Here is a 20,065-nt window from a genome sequence, read left to right as displayed (position 1 = left end):
GACTCCGAAACACAAAAACGCCAGTTTGACTCAAAATCATCATACGTACTCTTTAGATGCCGGAATCAACGAGGCCAAATCTGTCAGGGCCACAACATGGATAAAATGTCAAAACACAGATACTTTAATACGCAACATTACTTGGTTATACACATCTCGATTTGAACAGAACCCTTTTTAAAATTGAGGAACAAAAGGCTAATGTTCACACAAAAATCTTTGTGCTTAGTTTGTAAAAAGGTATCAGCAGTTTCAAACAAATTGGTGCAGTCTCTAATGTCATTTGAAGATGCTCGGCTCCTATGCTGTCTGTCAGCGGTGAAACTGTAGAAACACAATTCCCTTCTTGGATTTCAGGGCAAACCTGCTCACTCTTCAGAGCCTCTGCAGGGGCAGGGACACTCGCCCACCCCCAATCCCTCTGACGGCTCCCTCCCACTTCATGGGGTCACTGTCCAAGTTACCAATCAAGAGGGGATGTTTCTGTATAAGGCCATTTAAGTGTAAAATAATAAGGTAATCTAGGGAGAACAAGCCACTCAGGGTCTTTTGGGTGGTGGGATGGGGAAAAGGGCTTCTAGGTCAATTAAATAAGACTTCGGAACAGTCAGTGAATGAAAATTGATTTCTCAAAGTTCAATAAAAAAATAGCTCGTCTCTCATTTTTAGAGATAAATTACGGAAAATTCTCTCGTATTTATACAATAAGTTTAAGTTTGAACCGTAGGAAGGAAGGACTCTCCTCCCATTTTCTCTCCACATTCTATGTTCAAGTAGCTATTATAAATCGTGAAAACAGCAAAATCAGCCATGACCTAGATCATGGAGATGCGATGGTTTGCTTGCATTGAAATACATCTATATAATCGACAGTTATGCATACAGCACAGAACTATAAACAAAAAGGTGAAGCAAACTTTATTTATTTTCAGGTAAAAACATTAACCTGATGGATTATTGCAGATTTGAGAAATCAGCACATCGAACAACTGGACAGCAATGCTTACAGGTGCTCTCAGCCATGTCGAGACAAAGGCTGAACTGTTTGTCCCACGTCAGCCCGTCAGCCCGAGGCAAAGAGGAAAAGGAGAGAGGAGAGAAAGGAGACTAGCAACAAAAACTTAGAACAAGGGAGAAAAAAGCTGTTACTCCAAGGGAACGAAAACTGCTACTTTCATTTAAAACTTTACATCCATTTAAAATGCTCTGGCCACAAAGTAATAAATACTGGCCAGCCCAACCTGCAGACTTTTCAACCTACACAAAAGAAAGGAGTGGGCTTCCCTGCCTCCATCCCAGAGGCTGTTTGCTGCTGGAATTGCCGTGTAAACAGTCCTAGTGTGTCACCTGGTAGAGAGCCAGCAGAGCCCTGGAACTATATTAAAACTAAAAGCTGTAAGAAAAGTCTACCCAGTTACAAAGGCTGAATTATACTGACAATATATTTAAATTCAATGAGTTTTAAATTATATCTTAATTTGAGAGAACATGGGACAACAAAAGCCCATGGCTAAGAAAAATGTAACAACTGTGAGTGTTGTAACATTAAAAAAAAACCCAAAAAACAAAAACGGTGTGAACTGCACAAACAATACTGAATCACGGAGAGAGGAAATTAGAGGGAAGTGAGAAGCACATAGAGCTAGTCTACTAAACTATACTTGTCAAATACATGTGAGCTTTAATTTCTGTACTCATGTACAAGAGTTGTCTTTGGAGGAAACAAAACTGAAGACTTAGCTAGATGGATACACACAGCCCAGAATTAAACTGCACAGCGACATTTATTGTTCCAGCCTGGAAAAACATCCCTTTTTTAAATTTCACACAGCAAAGCAAGTTAAAAACTTCACTCATCAAATAAATGATAATTTAAACAAGAACTTGCTAAAGAAACCTCATCACAACAATGTTTTAGGGCCTGATCACTTTAAGTCCATGGGGCCATTAATGAATTATCAACCAAGTGTCTCTTTTATCATCTGAAAGCCTTTTCCTACAACAAGAAGGCGTAACATGTTTCCTTGACTCAGGTGATACATTAGGAAAGAAATCGTGATTTGTTCCTTTTGCTGTAACAGGCAGACACTGCTCTGTTGTTGCGATCAGGAAAGGTGGAACGACTGCTGCCCTTCTCTTGCTGCTATCAACAGTTTGTCACGCATGATCTCAAGGCTTGAATAGTCTGGCAACTTCAGATAGTTCACACAAGTCATTACGGAGGGCAGGAAGTCATCCGGGTTCTCTGTTGATTCGAATGTCTTCCGGACAATTGTCAAAGGTGGATTCAGGCTCCGGAATCCTGATTTAGAGAAAAAGAAGCCTGGTCAAGGAACTGGGTTCTGTATGCTGCTGTCAAAGACATTCTGCTGCTGCTGTCCAGTATTACCACACGTGACGTGTCGTCTTTGTTTGGGACTACACATACGGTATCTGTTCAGTTATTTATTTACTATAAAAACTATGTGTAACACAGAGCAACAAATCTTTACTAGTTTCTTTTCTTTATAAAAACTTATTTCTTTTAAGAGAGAGACAAGAGACAGACAGATAAAGATGAGCGCCCGTGAGAGGGCCTCACGCTGCCAGCCAGGATCCAGGCATGTGAGTATGCGTGGTGAGCACAGGCTGACCTGGGAACCAAACCCTCATCTTCCACATGGCTTCCCATGATGGAGCATGCTACCACTGCACAACCACAGCTGGGCCCATGCCTTCTGATTTTTCAAAACAGAGTACTAATTTGTTAGGACTCACCAGTGAAAAACCAGATTTCTGAACACATCCTCATCTAGCTCAACTCAAGAGTTTATAAATGCAGCAGCGCCTTGGAATTTTACCTAAGCTGCATTAGATGTGCATTAGGATACTATTTCAACATGTTATAGATAATCCCTATGATTCTTCTGCCAGCATTCTTAATGTATTACAAGACAAGTCAAAAACTTAGCAGTATGATGCTACTGGGCTAACTAAGTGGTGTGTAATAAATGAGATAAATCTCCTGTGGCTAGAACTGAAGTTTCTCACACATACAGACCTGCAGATAGCACAGATGCAAAGCAGTAACATTATACCCACCTCCAACGGGCAATCTTGGGCTACCAGTCACAAACTGGAGAAATAACCTCTGCTGTTCGTTATCAAAACTACTGAGAATCTCAAACAAAAACTTCACGGCTCGACTACAACAGAAATAAATATATCAATATTATTTCATCATGTTAAAATACAAGTTTTAATACACTATACCACTGACTTGTAATCTCTCCTGTTAGATAATCAATTTTAAATAAAACTATGTGTGAATTCTCACTACAATACACTCTGAAATCAAATTTATTTTTTGCTGTTACAGCTGGAATCCAAATTGAATGACTGCTATTATACAGAGATTTCTGCTTTACTCTATGTCTTAATTGGCAATAGTTAAACCTGCATTTCTACCTTTACCCCATATTTTCATAAAAACACACGAAAAAAAATCCTACAGTCTTGAAGTCTTAAGAGAAATAAGGCCAAAATATCAATAAGCCTCCTTTCATAGGTAGACAAATTTTAAAATAACCCCCACCAGACTTTTGTTATTATTTTATACACATAAATACTCATTTCTGCAAATTCTTGACTAACAGCTTAAAATTTGGCAGATCCCAAAACAGTATGGAGGCTTCTCAAAAAACTAAAAACAGAACTGCCGCGTGATCGAGCAATCCCAGTATATGTGTCCAAGGGAATGGGAAGCAGCATGTCCTAGACAGGGCTGCACACCCATTTCATCGTAGCACTGTTCACAACAGCCAACGATGGAATTGACCTATGTGCCATCAGCAGCCAAAGCAGTAAGGAGAATGTGGTATTCAAACAGACAGGCAAGTACATATGTAGGAATACCATTCAGCCATTAAAAAAGATAAATCTGCTCATTAAAGGCGACATGGGTGAGCCTGGAAGATTTTAGGTTAAATGGAATAACTCGGGCACAGAAGAGAAAAATCTCTTGCTCCCATTTATATATAGAAACGAAGAGCTGACCCGACAGAAAGAGAGCAAATTAGTGGTAAGTAAGGCTGGGAAGCAATATAGCAGGGGTGGGGTGGTGGTGGTGGTGGTGGTGGTGTGTGTGTGTGTGTTTACAGAACATTCTGGTTAATGAATACAAGATTAGTTAGATAAAAGGATTACGTTCTAGTATATCATATAGCACAGTGGGGTAACTACAATTAAAAATAATTTTTTTATTTATTTCCTAATAGCTAAAAAAAGAATATTTTAAAATATTTCCAACATAAATAATAAATGTCTCTGGGAACAGCAGTTGGCGTAACGGCTATGTCAATGGACTCCCATGCAGTTGACCGCGGTTCGAGTCCTGGACCAGGTGGCTGAAACTCACACCGGGCATGTGTGTGTACGTGTGTGTCCAAGACCCCGAGAGGAGAATAGAGGAGAAGGGACTGCAATGTGGCCATCCCCCGGTGGTGATTTCTTACTTTCTGTCTCTCTTTCTGGCAAGCACATGCACCTTGTAGCAAAAACCTCTCCAAAAATAAATAAATAAATAAATAAATGAATAAATGAATAAATGCCTTAAATGATAGATATGCCAATTACCCTGATTTAATCACTGTGCAATGTATCCAGACAAACCCACACTATACCCCATACGTTTGTACAATTATGTGTCGATGGAAAGTCAAAATAAAGACCCAGTACTGACCTGTCGTGAGTGTAACCGTGATCTGGCCTGCAGCATTCCATCAATGTCTTTGCATCCCAAGTGTCTGCTTTACTGCCACACAGGAGCTGATCCAGCTGCGAGTTTAAATACAGGTAGACTTACTACAGAAACTGCTGCATACTGGAGAGAACCGAGGTCTGAGCCCACCACGTAAGAGCATCACTTTCAGCCCCAAAGCCTCTGTGCGAGCCCTTCTGTACAATGTGCTCCAGAGAGTCCACTTCCTGGTGAGTAGCACTTAACAGCGGCCCAGTCCATTCAGGGACTAGGTTTCCGAGAAGCCTCTGACCTCCAACAAAACCAACCTGATGGAAACCCCTGATTGCAGCTTTCTCTTAACTCTTCTCATTACTTTCGAGGCTTTAAATCGATAATCTGCTTTTAACCAGGGAGATTTAAAAAACCCTAGCTTTCAGAAACATGAGGGTATACAATAACAGAAACCAGAAAACAGAAAGTTGAGCTGGAGAGAGAAGTGGAAGAAGAAAGCTGAACTCAGCAAGTGGGTAAATTTTCACTTTGAAAAGAGGCACATCCATGCCAGCAGGCTGTTTGTAGAATGAATATTAGAAAGGAAGAAATACTTTTGTGTCCTTAGACAAGCTAACATCATTCTCAAATTTAGTCCATTTTTTTCTCCAGTTAAGTGTCCATTTGTGGAAGGTGGCATACTTTGAGAAAATCTAATTCAGGGCAAATGAGATTTCCTATCTACTATGTTTAACTCTCTCTAGTATCTTAGACATCTGTTTATTCATCCCAATTTTATAAATGAAGCAGCCATATCAGATGCAGTAACTTGGAGGAGGTCAGATAACTAAGTGGTGAGGACTAGCATTCAACTCAGGGAGCAACTCTTGCTTCTTTTAATTCCAGTATATGATATATGTTGTGCAATAAATGTACAACATTAACAGTGCCAGGCACATGATTAAATAAGCAGCAAAGTAAAACGGACACAAAAATGATGACAGATTAAAAGCCAAGTCATTCAACGACTCCAGATACGGTTAGTATTGAATGTGTGCTCTAACACCAGTGTTCAGAAAAGGCTTCCCAATTGGGAAAAACCTGACACTTCATAGGCCTTTCTCTGACAACTCACTACCAATGAGCAGTTTTTTTTTTTTTTAAAGATTCTTGTTGCACTTCAAGAAAGATGGCTGGAGAAAACCACATTAATAGAGTTTTTTCTATTCTCAAGCTTACCTGTATTTAGCAGATACTTGCAATGCTTCCCTAAAACTTCAAGGACTGACTTTATCAAGAAACAATGTCTCACCTAAACTACGAAGTTTAGTTTATAATGTCTCCGCAGTGTCACTTCATCACTAGGGACCCGTGGTTCTCCTTGCAGCCACAGCAGGGGCCACACAGCAACTCCCTCCCCACTGGCACCGCTGAGGCTCTCGGTGGACAAGGAGCTCTGCTTCCTCTATCATGGGGGGGGCTCCACTCGCCTCCTCTAAGGGGAATGGCTGTTTACTATTCTTCCTTGTCTATCACAAATGTCCACTGCCTGCTCACAACCACAATTTTTAAAAGTGTTAAACAATATTTTAGCAACAATGAGGTCTTTGACTGGACAACACAGAAATACTCCACTAAAATATCTACAGTACAGAACTAGAAATCAGCATTTTTCTGAAGCTACTCACTTCTTCCGGGTAGAAGTACTGAAGATGACTGAGTGGGAAGACCGATTCAAACCCATCTCTGAATGAATCAAACTGCCTAGAAACACCTTCATTCAGTGCCCAGAATATAACAAGCTGCAAAAAGAAAAGTTTTTGAAAAACGGAAACATTTCAAGTCAACTACTTAATGTGGGTAAGTACATAAAATATCCTTAAGGATTTTTTTTTTAAAAGAAGTCTTTATCTCCTAAAAAAGTGTAAAAGGTCAACCAGGTCAACTTCTAATTTGAGGCATGATCAGTAATAAAATGTTAAAAAAGAAAAAACAAAAAAAACCGCCATGTGCATTTACATTTAGTGTATTTAAAAAATTAATTTATGTAAAACCCTATAGTATAGAGTTATACTGCCTTATTAGGTGAGAAGCAAATGAGAATTTTTCAAAAGGATAAATGTTATTGAGAAATAAAGATAATAGTTCAATATTCACTTAGCAATTATTATAGTTTTTTTTTTTTTTTTTTTTTTTTTTTTTTTTTTTTTTTTTTTTTTTTTTTTTTTTTTACATTTTTGCTATACAGTGTGTGCACTTGCCAGAGAGAGACAGTGATACATCCTGGGAAGATGACCACACCACAACCTCTTTTTCTCCAGTCTGTAGGGATTTTTGGCATCCATCCACATACACCCAGCATATAGGCATTTCAAACTGCTGGGTCCCGGACTCAAACTACTGAGTGGGCTACATGGGACCCAGTGCCTTAACTGCCACAGCACCTGCTGGCCCAGAGAGGTCATTCGTTTCTAATGTGAAACATTTAGTTCTAAACCCTGTGAAGTTCTTGGAGCTCTCCACCTTTCTGCAGTGTGTCTCCTCTTGGAAACAGAGCCTGTAAATGGTCACAAGAAACTGACGGAGAGGAGGGAGCAACTCTCACCGGTCCAATGTTATCTAGTCCTAGTCATCGGTGGCTAACCCACGAGTACGAAAACATATTCGGATAGAAGTGAAAACATCAGTGTTTTGTTGATAAAACAGGCATTATTACAAACCACTGTTAGGCAACCTTCATCTACACATTAACTTATCTGCTGGTAAGACAAACAAGCAGCACCTACAGCATTAGGAAAGAAATGGCCAGTAGGAGGAGCTAGTCTACTGAATACTGAAAGGAATTACTTACGACTCACAGAACTGACAGGTAACATGGGATCTTGGTTATTATTTCATCTATCTTCTCTCTGTCTTTTAAGCTGATGAAGAAACTAGAATTGTAGTTTTTCAGAGGATCTATCTAAAGTCCCACAGCAGGGCCAGTGCCATCTGTACCCTAGTGGTTACAGGAGCCAGATCCCACATGCCTGACTGAGGTTCAAATCCTACCCTGACAGCTTACAAGCAAGCCAGGCACCTCAGTGTGTGCATGCCCCAAGTCCCAACAGGGTGTAAAAATGAAGGGACTGTAGTGTGGTCATACCCCACTGTCCTCTCTGTAATGTGTAAATGCCCACTGGCAATTAAAAACACATAAATAACGTCCTACATCAAGTTAGTGGAAAAGTCAGGCCTAGGTAGAGGTGGATATTGACTTGAATCCAATGATCTTTCCACCCCATGTCAGGAATAAACCAAAACTTTTCAAATGCTGGTCATAAATATCTACACAGGTTGTAACATAAAATTTAACTTGCATTCCAGGACCAGCAAATGGCATAGCGGTTATGCTGCTGGACTCCCTCATGGCCGACAATGGTTCAAGTCCCAGATCTGGTGGCTTGAAAATCACTCCAGGTACATGTGGGTGCATGCCCAAGATCCCAGGAGGAGAATGGAGAAGGAACTGTAGCACCCCTGGGAAGTGGTTTCTCCCTCTCACTGTGTCTGTCTGTCTCGCTGGCAAGTGCAAGCATCCAAAAAAACAAAAAAAAAAACAAAAAAAAAAGAAGCTTACATTCAATATAAAATTATTTTTCTTCTAGTCAGTCAATATAGTTGAGAGCTACAAATTAGTAATTTGAGAGACCTCACCAAACATGTACATGTGTATGCTGAAGGCAAATTTATCAAGTTAGCTATCTTAAGGGAAAGACAGAAATGCAGCTTTTTCATTGACTTTTTTTCATTAAACTAAGAAAAATGTTTTTAGAGAGCATTCAAGTTTGGAGATAGAAAATTCAATGTTATCCAAGCATTGAGGCATATCTGGTATGATCTCTCAAGAGCAAACAGACGCTGCCTGAAAAAGCTGCCTTCATGTAGTGGTCCCAGGGACGAAGGGTCTCAAACGGTCTGCAGGCCGAAGCTAAGTGGTACCAGCTTGTGCTTCACTGGCCAAAGTCTCTCTATTCTCTTGCTCAGGAGTACAAACTGGCAAGGCCCTACATCCCCAACAGCCAGCCTGTCCCCTGAGACTTGCAAATACATACTCTTAGATACTCTTCTAAATTGTGGATAGTGACTGGTATATCCTTCCCGCCTTTCTTCAGTTCGATGTTGGGAAACCCTGGCAGAGTGAAATCCAATCCTAGATCTTCAACCGAGCAGCCATTCATAGTGAGGGTTTCTAATGCATATTGTAGACTCTCTTTGGTCTTTAAAAAAAGAGAGAGAAAGAGGAGGGTGTTAAGCACAAGAATTAATTCACAGTTATGTTTTTTTGTTTTTATTTTATAAAAGTAAAGTTCCTTAGCTCTTGGCTTTTTTTTTTTTTTTTTCTCATTTGGTTTTTGGTCATAATCTACCCAAGAACAAGTCAATAAGATACTAAAACAAATCATCTTAAATACCCCTGAATCCAATTATTTTTGGATAAGAAATATGATTAATCATTTTAAGTTGCCTTCCCAAAAGGCGGCTTTTAATTTCACCTTTCTATGAGATGAAATTTGAGCATAACCCAAATTAAATTTCACTGAAGGCCCATAATAGTTTACATAATGATTAATTTTAAGAGTGTGCACCCTAGAACCAGACAAGCTTTTCATTCATCTAGGCTAATCTTGATGAACTGGAAATGAGTATGTAACAAATGCTGAGTATGTTAAGAGCAGTCCGCATTATTCATTTTTTTTAGTGCTGAAAAATATAAAAGATTCGGGAACCAGCAGTTAGCATAATGGCTATGTCACTGGACTCCCACGTAGTCGACCGCGGTTCGCGTCCTGGACCTGGTGGCTTAGAACTCACGCTGGGCGCGTATGCGTGTGTACCCAAGATGCCGAGAGGAGAATGGAGAAGGGATTGCGGCGTGACCATCCCCCCTGGGGGGTGATTTCTCGCTTTCTGTCTCTATGTCTCTCTCTGTCTGGCGAGCGCATGCGCCCTATAGCAAAATAAATAAATAAATATATAAAAGATTCAGGATCAACATGCAAAAGTATAAATTCTACCTGAAAATTAAGGCATCCAGTATAGGAGAAAAATGACAAATGGCTTTCTAAATTGAGGATGCTCTGTATGAAGTACCTAAGAACCTGTGCAGTTAAGATACAGAAAACCAGTCACTGAAACTAAAGAATGCTACAAAGTTCTAATAAATAAGTTAGTAAAGTTTTAAAAAGGAAACTGAAAGCTGCTTATGATTCCAGATACTTCAGAATATCAGAAAGGATGATAGATTACTTAATGGTAAAAATCCACATTTAAGCCTCTCTCTGTGGTGCACATTTGAAGGAACCCCCCCCTACCCCAAAAGGCCATCTAGAATGTCAGTGCCCCAGGAGGGCTTACAGCTCTCCTGTGTTCTAGATGGCCAAGCGGAGGCAGGCAGGGTGCTAAGCAGATCTGCCTTGGCTGTCTCATTTATAAAACTGGGACATCACCACCGAAATCTCACGGGGTTACTGGGAAGATTAAATGAATTAATATATATAAGGTACCTGAAAGAATGCCCTGAGTTTTACTTTCCCTTTTTTCTTGTTTTGCTATTATTTTTTCCTAAAAGATTATCCTAAGCAACACTGTAGTAGTTTAAAACTTGTAAGCTGATGGGAACCAGCAGTTAGCGTAATGGCTATGTCGCTGGACTCCCACGTGGTCGACCGCGGTTCGCGTCCCGGACCCGGTAGCTTAAACTCACACCGGGCGCGTGTGCGTGCGTGCCCAAGATCCCGAGAGGAGAACGGAGGAGAAGGGATTGCGGCGTGACCATCCCCCCTGGGGGTTATTTCTCGCTTTCTGTGTCTATGTCTCTCTCTGTCTGGCGAGCGCACGTGCCCTATAACGCAAACCTCTCCAAAACGAACAAACAAACAAACAAACAAACAAACTTGTAAGTTGGTAAGCATAAACCTGAATGAAAAAGATATGACTTGGTTTCTTCAAATACTGTTTTATCTTAACAGGTACATTTATTTTTTTCTAAAAGGAATCAGATAATAATTAACGGTATTGGGCCGGAAGGTGGCATGGTGTTAAGGGCACTGGACTCCTACATGGCGGATAGCAGTTCGAGTCCCGGACCTGGTGGCTTGCTTTCTCATGTTCTCTCTCTCTCTCTCGCTCTGTCCCTTTCTTGTCAAATTAAAATAAATGAATAAATAAAGTTGAATAAAGTAATTCTTTTTTTAAAAAAAATAAAAACAGTATCAGTGATAAAATGAACTCCTTACAAATAATTTTCTGGTAAAAGGTGCTTTTTTTTTTTTTTTTTGAGAAGTTTTTGCTATAGGGCACATGCACTCACCAAAGACAGAGAGAGACAGAGAGACATAAAGCGAAAAATCACCCCCCTAGGGGGGATGGCCACGCCGCAATCCCTTCTCCTCCGTTCTCTTGGGATCTTGTCACGTGTGCACACCCACCTAGCGTGAGTTTAAGCCACCAGGTCCAGGACTCGAACTGCGGTCGACTACATAGGAGAGTCCACTGACATAGCCATTACGCTAACTGCTGGTCCTAAACGGCACTCTAAACACTCGTCTCTCAACCATAGCTTTTCTCCACATTGTCAATAGACACAACACTCTCCCTCACCGCAGAATCTCAAGTCACTGTTCTTATTTTGCAGTATTTATAAAATGAAAGTCAACATAGGCACATGTCACCCACCCAACCTGAAGAAGCTATTTTGGTCTATGTCACCTTTTTTTTTTTTTAAAAAAAAAAAATTACAACTTGTTTTCTTCTAATACCAGATATAGAATCCCTATTAATCTCAGACTGAGTTCTATGACTGTACCTACTGTTAATATATACATAAAAAATAAACAGCAGTAACATAAAGCTCAAGATTATCCATGAGAAATAACAAAGAAATCGGAACATGAGTTACCTAGGAATAGTGGTCACTCACCATCTTGTAAAAATACCTTCTTGAGATTTCTCTTGAAACAAATAAGACTGTTTCTAAGTTAAGTCACCTTTCCTGAAAATAGACCTGTCCTCAGAATAGTTTTACTGATTCAAATGCTCACTAAAAGAATTAGGTATGACATAGTATTTGCCCAGATATACAATGTCCATCTAAAATGTAATACGAATGAGCTCTTACTTATGGTTGCATTTAGAAGTGTATTTTGCTGTTGATCAGGTGTTCATTCATCACCTGTTGTCATTAAATGTCACCTGACCCACTGTGGAATGTTTCAGTTAATATAATGAAGAAATTAAACAAACTCTTTGAAAATAAAACATTAATACACGATAAGCTAGGTCAAATATAAACCACCTAACAAAGCCTCATTTCTCCACAATAACGGACCCATCCATATCAAAGCCTACCTGGGATTTATCTTGCTCAAGTCTTTTCTTCTGTCTGACAATGTCTTCCAGATGGTACACTGATCTGGCTACAACAGGGTCGATGTCAAACAGATCGTGCGACGTCAGTGAAGTTTCTTGCCTTAACATCCACTTATAAAAAGGCAAGCCAAGGGGAAGGTCCACCTGAAAGAGAAGATGTAAATACCTGGTCACACTGAGCTTCTACAGTTACAATTCTCCAACAGGCACTTCGTGAGATCGTTTTAGAAGGTCAAGTAATCGCCAAGAAAGAAAATAATTATTTTAGGAACTATTTCTCCTATTATATGAAATTGATTATCTCTAATTTGGGGCTCTGATGATTGTGAAAAATGTAGAATACTGAAGAATCCTATTAAAACGCCATTAAAAAGGAAAATTTTCAGTCATGAACATATTTTCTCCATAACACATCTTTTTAATTTTTTTGGAGAGAGATCTTTTGGCTATAGGGCGTGTGCACTCACCAGACAGACAGAGACAGAAAGTGAGAAATCACCCCCGCCCCCCTACAAGGGGGAATGACCACGCCACAATCCCTTCTCCTCCATTCTCCTCTTGGGATCTTGGGCACGCATGCACACATGCCCGGCGTGAGTTTAAGCTGCCGGGTCCGGGACTCGAACTACGGTCGGCTACATGGGAGTCCAGTGACATAGTCATTACACTAACTGGTGGTCCCTCTCCATAACATATTTTATGTGAAGGCTTTGAAACACCAAGAGGTGCTGAGGTATCTTCCTCTTTTTTGGGCCATGTAAACTCAATTTCTGTGTAGTCTCTATTATTGAATATAATGAAGCAAGGAGGGTGAGAAGGAAGAACATAAAATGGAAAAATAATAATTGATCAGCTGTTCACTCTTTGGTGAAATATTTAAACCTTGGTGAAAACAAATCACTTAGGTTATTTCCATAAGAGCACTATAATTAGATGAAGCTCAGCTATGTGCTCATGCTTTCCTACCAAAGTAGAAATGCACGTGCCCCTCGCCCCGAGAGATTTTTGCTACAGGGCATGTGTACTTATAGAGAGACAGAAAGCGAGAAATCACCCTCCAGAGGGAATGGCCATGCCGCAATCCCCCTCCTCTGTTCTCCTCTTGGGATCTTGGGCATGTATGCATACGCGCTCAGCCTGAGTTTAAGGTCACGGGGTCCAGGACTCAAACCATAGGCAACTACGCGGGAGTCCACCAATGTAACCATTGCACCATCGGCTGGTCCCCCAAAATGTATGTTTTTAAAAATATAATTAATATGGGGGGCAGCAGGTGGTGTAGTGGTAAAGGCACTAGACTCCCACATGGTAGACCACAGTTTGAGTCTTGGCCCTGGTAGCTTGCTTTCTTGCTTTCTCTCTCTCTCTGACCTTCTCTGGTCAAATTAAAATAAATAAATAAAGCTAGATAAAATAATTCTCTAAAAATAAATAAACATAAACATATATGTGTGTGTGTGTGTGTATAATTAGTATCACCCTAATGTTGCCTGAGTCTCTGAATCTTTGCTACTTAGAGAGTGGTCCACAAACCCTCAGACTGGGCATCCCCAGGGACCTGATACAAAAGCTTGAATTCAAATGACTATCCTACCAAATGAAACTGGCATTTTAAGTCCCCACGTAATTCACGTATACACTGAAGTTTGAGCAGTAGTGCTCTAAATTACAGCATGAAGTATAAGGGAACTGAGACGCTCTCACTAAACACAGTATATCAAAAACGTAAAGACAGGCAAGCAATCCTAAACTTACCAATCGGAAATCCATGATAGCCTTGGCCATTAATTTTCCTAAGAAACGAAACTTCATCTTAACCTTTGCAATATGAGCTGGCTTTGCCGTCCTACCAAACGGAAGCGCAAACAGGCCCTGGAGATTTTGAATATACTTGGTCCCTTCTTGGCTTCCTGTAAAATGAGCAGTTCATCAAATGTTAGATGATATTTCCATAAACAAAACGAAACATAGCCTGATATCTAAGAATATTTAAGAAAATCTAGTATTCTCAAAATGAGAGAGATGACGAAATGTCTTCTACAGCTACAAGGCCGTCCCTGTTTGCTAAGTGAGAAAACAGAGGCTGAACAATATTAAGGTCAGAGAGCAAGGTCCTCTATCAGAAATTAACTATCTTTAATAAGCTACAAGAGTCCATTACCTGATCTGAGTAACCCAGATTAATCGGCTAACTCACGACATTACCTTTTGGATTGCTAAGAGTTACTTCTTCACCTCTCCAGAGACCCAAATCAGCTCTCTGTAGTTCCTGAGATACAAGTGCATAAAACTCCAGTGTAGGCCCAAGACCTGTACCAACCTACAAAAGAACAGATGTAGAATGATTTCAAATTTTACACATTGTGGTGCTTTTTTACCTGCCAATCTCTTGGCAATGTGGATACTAAAAGCAACTGTTTACCAGGATGCATTAGAGACAATTTTCCAAAATGTCTTGATTGGATTTACTGTCAGTCCCAGTCACCTGGAACAAGCAGCAGCAACCCTTTATTATTTCCTACTCCCTGTGGTCCCAATTTTTAATTTGTACATTTCAAACCTGTATAGTGATAGAAGTACTACGTTTCTCACTCACACACACGTGTGCACCCCTTTCCTCTTGGGGAACAATATGGCATTGCCTGCATATGGATCTCTCTCCTTTTCTCTTGGATGAACTATTGTCCCCCAAACCAGCTCAAATGTCATCTGCTCAGAAGAAGCCTTCTTATCTGCCTCAACAGAGAGTTTGCCCCTCTCCTTTTTAAGAATCATTTCTCAGATTTCATGTGAGGGTAGCTGTTTCAGTCACCTTGCATATCTGATGGTGCCTGGCACACAGTGTTCACTTAGTCGAGGTTTGCCTGATTAAGGAAAATCGGAATCCTTACCAGCACCCACAGTACTGGCCCAGCCTCATACAGGACACCAGTGCTTCCCAAGCCTCTGGTACACTGGAGTCCGTAGAAGCTTTAGCGATGAGCAAGCACGGGAGGCTGTGTCCTGAAGATCCTGGGCTAGTCGGTCTAGTTTAGAAGGGTGCTGGCATTACTAACAAGCTCCAAGGTGGCTGTGCAGCCTTGAGTGAACCCAGTCTCCCACACGCTGTGTGGTCCGAACACACTGGGGCAGTGTGGGTAGCCTGGTCACTCGTTCACACCTCATCAAGGTCCTACAGCTGGGACTTAAATGAAGATATTCAGCTCATGGTGAGTTCTTATCACAGCTTATGGGCCATATCTCAAGACACTGCCTGGAATGCTACGTTTCCTTTACATATTACTTGTAAACAGAGGGCATTATCTTACCATTATTACAGTTAAATGACCCACACTAGCTTAAATGATCAGATGTGGTCCACCAAACATTTAACTCTGACTTTTTTTTTTAAAGGTTTCTGTCATAGGACATGTGCTCGCTGGAGAGACAGTGAGAAAGTGAGAAGTCATCCCCCATAGGGGACAGCTACACTGCAATCCCTTCTCCTCCTGAGATTGGGGGACACATGTACACGTGTCTGGTGTGAGTATCAAGCCACTGGGTCTGGAATTCAAACTGCAGTCGGCCATGTGAGAATCCAGCACCTAACCACCAAACGACTTGCTGGCCTCTAACTCTGACTTTCAAAACAGTCATCTGCTCAGACCTGGTGACACTCCCTTGATTAGCCCCCATGCCAGAATTCCTCATTGGTACACAGCAACACCACTTACTCCCAATGAACACTCCAAACAAAAGCTTGCCCTTCTTTCTTACTCCCTGCAATGCAACCTCTCAGTCAATTCTATAAGCACTGCTCTCAAAATATATTCTGGGACCAACAGGTGGTGTGGCGGTTGGGGTGCCGGACTCCCACACAGCTGACCGTGGTTTGAGTTCTAGTCCTGGCAGCTTCTTTTCGCACTTTTCCGCTCTGTCCTTCTCTGATCAATAATGAGTAAAATAATTATTTAAAAAATAAATATATTCTGAACTGACCAACCTTGCCCAACTACCATCCTCTTACTGGTTTACTGCTACGGCAGCCTATGTGGCCTCTGTAGTAGCATTCTCAGCATCCCATAACCCATTCGCAAGAGTTATCTTTACGTAACAGGAATTCCTATCACTCCTCCACACCCTTGAAGTGTCCTATCTTACTCAAACCAATGCTCGGTTCTTACCATGGCCTACCTGTCCCATGTGAGCCCCCTTCCCACCATCTGATCCCTGGTATCTCTGTTCTGACTGCCCCCTCCACTTTGCTCACGATGCTCCAGCCTCGCTCATCCCCTGGCTAGCCGGCAGGTTGCCTCTCTGTTCTTTTGCTAGAGACCCGCTTCCCCCAGGCAGCAATGACTTGCCTCCACTCAAATCTCATCTTAGATCTCCCTGTCCCCTCTTGATCATGTGCCAGGTCCTTATTTTGCTTTACTTTTCTTCACTAGCCTGAAATATGTATACGTGTGTGTGCACGCGCGTGCATGTGTACGTGTGCGTACTGGCCTCTCCAAAGTAAAAGATAAGTTCCATAATGGTAGAAACTATGTATTTTGTTTTCCAGTGAATCCTGGACACTGGAGGAAAAAAACAAGAGGGAAAAAGAGAAAAACATGCAGTAATATCTGGTATCCACCAGGTGGTGCTTTAGATCCAGTTAATTCTTGATTGAGAATAAAATTATTCCAGGTTAAACAGAAGTCACAATCAAATTAGTCTATTTACTTCATCCAACTACTGTTTATAAATATGAAACAACTCAAAACATGTAATCGTATGGATGTAACCGAAAACACCCTTCTCTGAGAGTCCCTGTGGAAGTGAAGGCCCAGGCCTTCTCTGCTCTGATAACACAACCCCTACCTGGAAGGCCAACGTGCACACAGATTAACCCAATCTTTTTTTTTTTTTTAACACACATTTATTTATTTGTCAGTTGTGTGTTTCAAGCTGTTGGCTCCACAACTTGAAGCACGGTTGACTATGTGAGAATCCAATACCCTAACCATCAAGTCACCTGACGGTTCCTCAATCTAGTCTTTTCAGGGTTCTTGGTTCTATCCAGGTACTCCACAGAAAAGGTTAAGTACTTTGTTTGCTTTGTTTCTGTTTTTAATGAAAGAAAACGCTCAAGAAACAAAAACACAGAAAAACTAAAGTTAGACAACTTGACTTAAAATGGAATTTTTTTTCTCTCAAAGCTAACACATACTAACACTCTACATGTTACAGGCAATGTGCCAATGTGTTTTAGCTCTTTATTTTTAAAGAATATTTATTTAATTATTTGTTCACTCATTCATTTTAACTTGACCAGAGAGAGAAAGACAGAGAGAGGAAGTGAGAAAGCAAGCCATCACGTCTGGGACTCAAACCATGGTTGGCCATGTGGGAGTGTCCAGCACCTTAACCACCATGCCACTTGCTGGTCCCCATTTTAGCTCATTTTATCACTCTAATGGCTTAACAAGGTTGGGTACATTTGTTACGCTCAAGGTTGAAAAGAGAACACTGATGAGTTTATCACGTTAACTCACCCAACTTAATGCCCCCAGTGAATGGCCAGGCTCCCCAGTTCTGGCTCCTCACCTCTCACCATCCCAAAGGAGCCTGGGTCATTTGTAGCCCTGGTTCCTAAGGCTTAGATGGCTTTCTGAGCCCACAGACTAGTTTAACTCTTCCCTGGTTTACCAGTCGTCCCAATTCAAGACAGCTCCAATTTTAATTAGACATTCTGAATAGATTCTTTTGGAGCTGGTTCGAAACTCTTTCTAACAACCACCCGCTTACTTGGATGACTGAATCTGGTTCATAACCTGAAGCCCTATGCACCCACAGAGCCATGTTTGGGGGCTCCTAGTGATGCCAACTCCGGGAATCTTTTTTTAAAAATAATTATTTGTTATTATTATTATTTTTAATTTGACCAGAGAGAGAGAGAGAGAAAGGGAAAGTAAGAAAACAAGCTGCCAAGTCTGGGAATCGAACCATGGTCAGCCAGGTAGGAGTCTAGCACCCTATCCACTGTAACACCTGCAACCTTTTTTTCAGACCAAAAGGCAGACTCATCTAGGAAGATCATAAAATCTTGATTGTGCCATCAGCAATTTAATCACAGCCCTTAGAATATTAGTGTAAAGTCATTCTGAGCTTGTTTAAGCACCATGTAAGATGGAATTTGAACAGAAGAACCATAAAGAATGAGAGGTAATCGTATGGATGTAACCGAAAACACCCTTCTCTGAGAGTCCCTGTGGAAGTGAAGGCCCAGGCCTTCTCTGCTCTGATAACACAACCCCTACCTGGAAGGCCAACGTGCACACAGATTAACCCAATCTTTTTTTTTTTTTTAACACACATTTATTTATTTGTCAGTTGTGTGTTTCAAGCTGTTGGCTCCACAACTTGAAGCACGGTTGACTATGTGAGAATCCAATACCCTAACCATCAAGTCACCTGACGGTTCCTCAATCTAGTCTTTTCAGGGTTCTTGGTTCTATCCAGGTACTCCACAGAAAAGGTTAAGTACTTTGTTTGCTTTGTTTCTGTTTTTAATGAAAGAAAACGCTCAAGAAACAAAAACACAGAAAAACTAAAGTTAGACAACTTGACTTAAAATGGAATTTTTTTTCTCTCAAAGCTAACACATACTAACACTCTACATGTTACAGGCAATGTGCCAATGTGTTTTAGCTCTTTATTTTTAAAGAATATTTATTTAATTATTTGTTCACTCATTCATTTTAACTTGACCAGAGAGAGAAAGACAGAGAGAGGAAGTGAGAAAGCAAGCCATCACGTCTGGGACTCAAACCATGGTTGGCCATGTGGGAGTGTCCAGCACCTTAACCACCATGCCACTTGCTGGTCCCCATTTTAGCTCATTTTATCACTCTAATGGCTTAACAAGGTTGGGTACATTTGTTACGCTCAAGGTTGAAAAGAGAACACTGATGAGTTTATCACGTTAACTCACCCAACTTAATGCCCCCAGTGAATGGCCAGGCTCCCCAGTTCTGGCTCCTCACCTCTCACCATCCCAAAGGAGCCTGGGTCATTTGTAGCCCTGGTTCCTAAGGCTTAGATGGCTTTCTGAGCCCACAGACTAGTTTAACTCTTCCCTGGTTTACCAGTCGTCCCAATTCAAGACAGCTCCAATTTTAATTAGACATTCTGAATAGATTCTTTTGGAGCTGGTTCGAAACTCTTTCTAACAACCACCCGCTTACTTGGATGACTGAATCTGGTTCATAACCTGAAGCCCTATGCACCCACAGAGCCATGTTTGGGGGCTCCTAGTGATGCCAACTCCGGGAATCTTTTTTTAAAAATAATTATTTGTTATTATTATTATTTTTAATTTGACCAGAGAGAGAGAGAGAGAAAGGGAAAGTAAGAAAACAAGCTGCCAAGTCTGGGAATCGAACCATGGTCAGCCAGGTAGGAGTCTAGCACCCTATCCACTGTAACACCTGCAACCTTTTTTTCAGACCAAAAGGCAGACTCATCTAGGAAGATCATAAAATCTTGATTTTGCCATCAGCAATTTAATCACAGCCCTTAGAATATTAGTGTAAAGTCATTCTGAGCTTGTTTAAGCACCATGTAAGATGGAATTTGAACAGAAGAACCATAAAGAATGAGAGGAAAGACATTCCTGGCAAGAAAAAAATATGGAGGAGAAAAGTAGAAAGCATGCTTAAAGAAAGGAAGCACACCAAGCTGGTAAGAGCAAAGGTCTTATAGTCTCCTGAGTGAGAAATGCGAACTGCTGAGAACTATATCCTCTGAGCAATGGTCACAATCAGGGTGGATTTAAAAGATGTAGATTTTTTATTCCAGCAGTTAAGGGGCTCCACTCCAGCTGGCCTCCTGTCTATCACCCCCCCTTCCTCCCAACACTTCCACCACCATTACCATGCCCGTCCTTTGCTTAGGCCCCCTCCTCTGCTGAACAATGGTCTT

At 41.0% G+C, this 20,065-nt stretch overlaps 1 protein-coding gene across 17 annotated transcripts in view; it reads right to left on the bottom strand.

The window, feature by feature from the left end:
* Positions 1–410: 410 nt before the first annotated feature.
* TRIP12 (thyroid hormone receptor interactor 12) overlaps positions 411–20,065 on the bottom strand; it is a 219,288-nt gene continuing 199,633 nt past the window's right edge. For all 17 annotated transcript variants that reach the window (XM_006141920.3, XM_014582397.2, XM_014582405.2 and 14 more), the window contains 8 exons: positions 14,327–14,441; positions 13,877–14,031; positions 12,101–12,265; positions 8,806–8,970; positions 6,400–6,513; positions 4,721–4,815; positions 3,082–3,185; positions 411–2,302 (listed from right to left, as the gene is read on the bottom strand). In XM_006141920.3, the coding sequence (XP_006141982.1) occupies positions 2,106–2,302; positions 3,082–3,185; positions 4,721–4,815; positions 6,400–6,513; positions 8,806–8,970; positions 12,101–12,265; positions 13,877–14,031; positions 14,327–14,441 (1,110 nt within the window). In that variant the 3' untranslated portion in view covers positions 411–2,105. The remainder of the gene's footprint in view (positions 2,303–3,081; positions 3,186–4,720; positions 4,816–6,399; positions 6,514–8,805; positions 8,971–12,100; positions 12,266–13,876; positions 14,032–14,326; positions 14,442–20,065) is intronic.

The sequence above is a fragment of the Tupaia chinensis genome, unplaced genomic scaffold, assembly GCF_000334495.1.
Source record: "Tupaia chinensis unplaced genomic scaffold, TupChi_1.0 Scaffold000066_1, whole genome shotgun sequence".
NCBI classification, from domain to species: Eukaryota; Metazoa; Chordata; class Mammalia; order Scandentia; family Tupaiidae; genus Tupaia; species Tupaia belangeri.
This window is presented reverse-complemented; position numbering and strand designations above follow the sequence as displayed.